The sequence below is a fragment of the Daphnia magna genome, linkage group LG4 (assembly GCF_020631705.1).
Source record: "Daphnia magna isolate NIES linkage group LG4, ASM2063170v1.1, whole genome shotgun sequence".
Taxonomy (NCBI): domain Eukaryota; kingdom Metazoa; phylum Arthropoda; class Branchiopoda; order Diplostraca; family Daphniidae; genus Daphnia; species Daphnia magna.
The window spans coordinates 11,558,591-11,565,000 of NC_059185.1; the positions used below are offsets into that span (position 1 = coordinate 11,558,591).

The 6,410-nt window shown below is 39.4% G+C and overlaps 1 protein-coding gene across 1 annotated transcript; it reads left to right on the forward strand.

The window, feature by feature from the left end:
• The first annotated feature begins 665 nt into the window (after positions 1-665).
• On the forward strand, positions 666-6,410 carry LOC116920769. The gene is made up of 3 exons (XM_045172440.1): positions 666-1,589; positions 1,675-1,773; positions 1,925-6,410. Exons 1-3 carry the CDS (start codon positions 666-668, stop codon positions 1,934-1,936), a joined length of 1,035 nt encoding a protein of 344 aa, XP_045028375.1. The 3' UTR covers positions 1,937-6,410.

Sequence of the window (6,410 nt, forward strand, 5' to 3'; positions counted from 1 at the left end):
TGGGAATTGTTTCTGTATCATCAATGAACTTTATTCAAGATGCATTATCACTTATTGATTATCAACGTCAATCCTCATTATCAATGAGATTGATTATCAATGCCCTGGCTAAGGCAATGACTGAGAACAGTCCTGATGGTTATAAATACTTCAACGATTTGATCTTCCACGAAGAAAGAAACATTAGCACACTGAAGTATCTTGATGCACAACATCTTTCTGGGTTGATGTCCGTCGAGGGATGCAAAAATTGGATGAAACGCTTGTTGGAGGCCGCAATGAAAGTCCCTGAAGACTCCATCTCTTCACTACAAGACGGTCTTCTGAGCAAATTCAATAACGAAGAGCTTCAGTGTTTTCTAACAGCAATCACTTCAAATATTGATCAGCCGTCAAGATCGATTAGCGTGTGGGCAAAGCTCATCCATAGCTCGTGCAAGGGCAATGCAACTTATTCTCCTGACGTAAAACAAATGTTCAATTACATTTCGAAAAATTTAGGAAAACGGACTATCGTAAAGCTCATCCTCAGTGACAACGGTTCCACGGTCGAATGGGTCGCACTTCGAGGATATACAGAAATTTTGGACGTCATGTTGGCTGCCTTACCACCAGCAGATCAAGAGCAGTGAAGACAACGTCTAGCGAATAACGCACACCAAAAGATGTTCGAGGAATTCCTATCTAAAGTACCGATAGGCTGGGACAGGCCTCAGAGTTATTCCAATGCGGTCGAGGTAATACGCTATTGCTTAAAAAATGGCAGCAAAGAACAACTGTCAAAATTTGCCAACTCTGCCACGTTCGTCTACGAAATCCAAGAAAAGAAATTTAGTATTTGGAATACCTTCAACGACACAATTTTTACCAATCAAATTGGCTTTGATAGAGACATACAGGTACTCATTGAATTTATGGCGGAGAAACTGAATGTAGACGACATTAAAATACTTATGCTTCACGATGACATAGGTAAAGGCCCCTTCTTTCTTCGTCTTATTCTTTGGGAAGGGATTCGGTTCACCTGGGAGATGATAGACCTTTTACCAGCAAATGTGCGAGAGCCGGTGAACATCTATTTGAAAAACAATGGACCTCAAATTATTCACAAAATGTTTTTCTCGAACGGCACGGAAACGCTGCTAGCAAAAATGCGCCAACTAGGTCGGATGTATTCGATAAATATTTTGCAGTTTTACCTGGACAATGGAAACAAAGAGCAATTAGCGCAATTTATGGAAACCATCACATCCATACATTACGTTGGGAGCGCCAAACGTAGTTTGTGGGGAGCCGCAAGCCTGCACACATTCACGACTGACAACACTATCAACGAGTTTCTCGGATGTGTCTCCGAGAAGCTGGGCAAGAAAGCAGTGAAAAAATTGGTGTTGCACAAAGAAAACAATGAGTTAGATGTCGTCATCATTTACGCATTGCGGAAAAGCTGGGCGGACAGATGCATTGCCATGTTTGCCTATTTGGACGATGAAGGCCGTGATGAAGTTCGTCATTTGGTCGAATCACTTCCATCCCATACGGATGTCGAACGCTACGGTCAACAATTGAAAGATAATTGGGACGAGGTGGTTAGTAATGCCTCTCTTTCTTTAAATTTCAACACAATGTAATGAAATTAGTGTACCACTTTCCCGTCACTTATGATTCAATTAGGAATTGAGTAAAATCAAATATACTCATGGAAAGAATACTTTACTCACTGAAACACCAGGTATGGGCCACAATGTAGAAACAGGACTTCCATTAGTAATGGTAGGCTAACAAAGCAAATAATCAGTAGATAGTTGAAAACAAAGCAAGTTCCAGAACTTTTAAACAGGCTGGATAAAATAAAATAAAATAAAATACTATTCAGAAAAATTGAGAACTAATGACATACCTTTGAACAATGACATGGAACTAGACTCACGTTTAGACCACTGCACAGAATCACGACACATTCTGGAACCGTTGCTGTTACACTACTGGTGAGACAAAGAATAAAGTACAAATATAATTTGTACGGAAACCGCTGTTAAAAGTACAATAGCTGAAATTTTATATCTAATTGTAGTAGTAGTAAAATGAATTAAATACGCAACTTGAGATTACCTTGGATTTCACCGTAAAAGTATTCGTCATCTTTTTATCTCTGATTTTTCACCTCTACCTTCCCATTTCCAGTTCGGCCGCATTTTATAGTTTGCTGAAAACAGAGGCGGGGACGGGAAAAACCATGATGGCCGCCGTTTGCGGACCACTCCTCCTAGAGACGTAAGTTTCAGGTCACACAAGTAGGTAAACAGATTGAACATTCTTGCAAATCAGATGACGTAACATCCATCGAGTAAAATTCCACTTTTAAAGTTCACAATGTTCCAAACGCCTTCTAACCAGAAAATATTAAGATAATTTTGGCATTCGCAATCGCTCGTCGCACTAGCGCTGTTGAAAAGCAATGCACAGTGACATGTGAGTACTTTGGCAAATTTTAACTTTCGGAAAGCTTGTGAGGTGTGACAAAGCTATCCATCGTAAGCGACGCACTGTGGTGGTATTATTAAGATTGATCTTCCAGCAGCCTTGGTCACTGGCTACATTATAAGCACTTTGCCATTAGGTAATAAAGCAGCTTGAAGTAGATGTCGATCGGACGTTAAAGAGATCGAAAACAAAGGTATATGTTTGTTTGGGATTGGTTCGCAAGAAAGTGGTGGGAAAAACGACAATTGGGCAGAGGATGCATTGGCAACGTGATTGGAAATTTCTGACAGTAGCCAGTGAGCAGTGCTACACAGCTACACTGGGCAATGCGACGGGCCACCTAAACGCAGTGTTTACTTTTGTCTTTATTGTTTATTTATGAGCACTTAAAATATAACAATTTGACACGGGAAACTTTATTCTTCGTTAAGCTGATATTCGCAGAGTAAATTTGTTACAATGCTCCTGTTACAGTCTTCCATCTAGCGGTTGCAAATGTCGTTGAAAAGAAGTTGAGTAGCTTGCGAAAGAGCTGAGTAACTGTGTGTGTATGGTCGTAACAATTGAAATAGGCATATGCGTAATGAGGCCCATAAGGATTTTTTTTTCTTGGTCTTTTCATTGCGTTTGAGTATCGTACAACTCCGAGTGTATTCCTCTACCAAGGAATTACTTGAATCCCATATGCGAATCCTACTATGTTAACTCCTAAATTTTAGATGAATTTGAATTCATGTTAAAATCAGGCTTATAAGAAGAATAAGTATGTCTTTTTCAATTTAGGGAATTGCATAATGAAAGATCATATAAATTTTCGAAATAATAAAAATTCATCGCTAATGTTAAATTACTCACTCCAGAATACGACGAGTAATTTTGTTATAGTTGTAAATTTTCTCCCCAACGACATCCGTGTTGGAAACTCGCATACCTCCATAGAAATCTAGGGATGTATATTGGTGGAGCCAAATCACTTGGCTTACATTTGCTAACTGACCAAGAACAGGACCGAGTTCATTTAGTTTACTCTGATAGAGTTGGTAGTTGGCTCCGTGCTGTTTTAGCATGTGCCACACTGTCATGCCTTGCATTTCAAGTAAAGAGTAAAGCATTGAAGCCCGGCAAATTGTAAAAATTCTTACTTATAAAAATCCAGTAAGGCCGTTCAGATGGGTCCGTTGTCCACTGACGTATCGTCTTCACAAGATTCTTGTTTATAAGGGGATACCATTTGAACGATAATTGCACCTTGAGGATGTTGCTGGTAACTTCGATGATGATTATACGGAATCGGATAAGGCTGTGATTCTTTATCATATTCTGGAATTAGCTGAATAATTAAAAGTAAAAAAAAAAAAAATACTTTTAAAATTGGACTGTTTTTACGTAGTTTAATGACTCACAAGTTGTCGTCATTTTACCTTTATGAAGTCTAGATATTGTTGCCTTATTCTTGAATCACCTATAAATACAAAACGATGACGGCTGGGGATGGGTTTTGTACCCGTTTGAGGGAACCGGTCTTGGTTAGAAACAAGGTCGTCCAAACAGGTAACTGCATCTTCTACTGTATATTGCCTTAGCCTACACGGTCTTGTCTCCGACCGACTCCTATGGAAAAATCCATTTGTTTTTTTTTCGTAATTCGATTCCGTTTGGTCAAGAAGATTTCCTTCGCAAATGCGTAATTTTGTTTGCCAGAAAACATCCCTTGATAACAGCAAAATCAATAGCAGGTTCATTAAAAACATGGATTTAATAAAGTATGCTAGTCGAGAACATACGTATGTCCAGCAGTGATGGAATACATTCAACCTTTAAATCAAGTCGGCTTTAAAAAAGACCGATTAAAAGAATAAAAGACAAAAAAAATTTGTCGGAAACGCTAAGTACCGATAGGCATTTGTTACAACTGAAGGGAGAAGTTACCTTTCAAGTATCGCAGCCATGTTTTAGGAAAGAGTAACAATATTTGTAATCAACTTTCAAGTATTCCCCCCCCCCCCAAGTCTAACTGTAAATTTATGCAGTGCCTAACATCCACTACATTTTAATTCAATCTGTTAGATGCATAATACATTTAACTGAATAACTATTTATAGTAGTCGGAAATTGAATTAAATACGCAATTAGTTATTACCTTTGATTTCATCGTAAATGTCGTCGTCGTCATCATTAGACATTTTCTCATAGCAGATTTCTCTTTCAGTTCAGCCGCATTTTATGGTTTGCTGAAAACGGAGGCGGGGACTGGAAAAATCCATGATGGCCGCCGTTTGCGGACCACTCCTCTTAGAGATGGCAATTTAGGTCACACAAGTAGGCAAACAGAATAGAAATTCTTGTAAATCAGATGACGTAGCACCCATAAAGTAAAATTCAGAAAATTTTTACTCATGGAAAGCTTGTGAGGTGTGACGAAGGCACCCATCTAGATCACTAAATCCATGTTCGGACAGGCCTGAACATGTTCCAACACGAGTAGAGACAGCCAACATGTCGGTATTTAAATTTATCATCCAGCAACCTTGATGCCTTCCTATTTGATATGCCCCTTGCCACTAGGGAATAAAGAAGCCTGAAGTAGATGTCGATCAGGCGTTGAAGAGACGGAGAACAAAGGCATGTGTTCGTTTGGGATTGGTTCCCAAGAAAATGGTGGGAAAAACGACAGTTGGACAGAGGATGCATTGGCAACGGTGATTGGAAATTTCAGACAGTTGCTGGCCAGTCCTATACTGAGTTACATGGTTTATTAAATGCCACGGACCGACGAAACACTTAGTACAATTATGTCTTTACTAAGGAACAGTTAGTCGCTGTTGAGGTGCCAAGGTATTTAACAGCTCATCTACGAAGAACCACGTGGTGAATTGGCAGTATCCCTGGAAAATTTCGTTGGTGTTGGCACGCTAAGAGGATGGCTGTTGCGATTGTGGACGCCATGACGGTTCGAACAATTACGCCAATATCGCCCTATTCTCGCGTTTAATGGACACAGGCGCTGAAAGCAGAACCGGTCCTTTCCAAATCCATCAAAACAGCTTATCGAACCGGGTTTCGGTGTAACAAAATCGGTCCTTTTCAGGTCCACAAACATCGCTATTTACGCTCTCGTGTAAAAAATCGGACCTTTTCAGGTTCACATGCATCGGTCCTTTTTAGGTCCCCAAGAATCGTTAATCATACTTTTGTTTGAATCAATCGGTCCTTTTGAGGTCCACAAGAATCTCCAATTGCGTTCTCATTTCAAACAATCGGGCCTTTTCAGGTCTTCAAGAATCGCTGATAACGCTCTTGTTTAAAACAACCGGGCCTTTTCAAGTCCACAAGAATCGCTAATTACGCTTTAGATTTAAACGATCGATCCTTTTCAGGGTCACAACAATCAAATAACCAGGCCTTTTCAGGTCCACGAGAATCGCTAGATACGCACGAGTTTCAAACGATCGGTCCTTTTCAGGTCCTCTAAAATCGCTAAATTACGCTCTCATGCTACACAATCGGCCCTTGAGAGGGCCACCCAAATTTAGGAATCTGAATCAGTTGGCAACTACAAAGGATTTCTCTTTCCATCGATTTTTAATATTTTAGGATTTTGAAACACGACGCACGTTAGCTTAACCCATCACACTTTGCATATAATTCGCAGTTAATCTCTTGCTTGCAAAATGCATGATCGAAAAACTGTTGAGCAATTTGAGAACATCATACCAACACTGCTAACTTAATATACTCTAGTAGGTTTATAATATTACGACACGTTAATGTGCTCTTTGTAGAAATAGGAAATTTGTGACAATTTCTTTTTTATTGAGAATTTAAATTTCATTTCAATTTCTGCGTAAAATTTTCTGATTTCGACTGTTATTTGTTACTCTGACAACAGGTGAATTTCGTCTGCAATACAAATCTTTTTAAACAGA

Excerpts from the sequence above, each read along its gene's own strand:
- LOC116920769 (XM_045172440.1), top strand. The coding sequence starts at position 666 with ATGTTCGAGGAATTCCTATCTAAAGTACCGATAGGCTGGGACAGGCCT. Across the intron at positions 1,590-1,674 it reads AAGATAATTGGGACGAGGTG|GAATTGAGTAAAATCAAATA; the intron begins GTTAGTAATGCC and ends TGATTCAATTAG.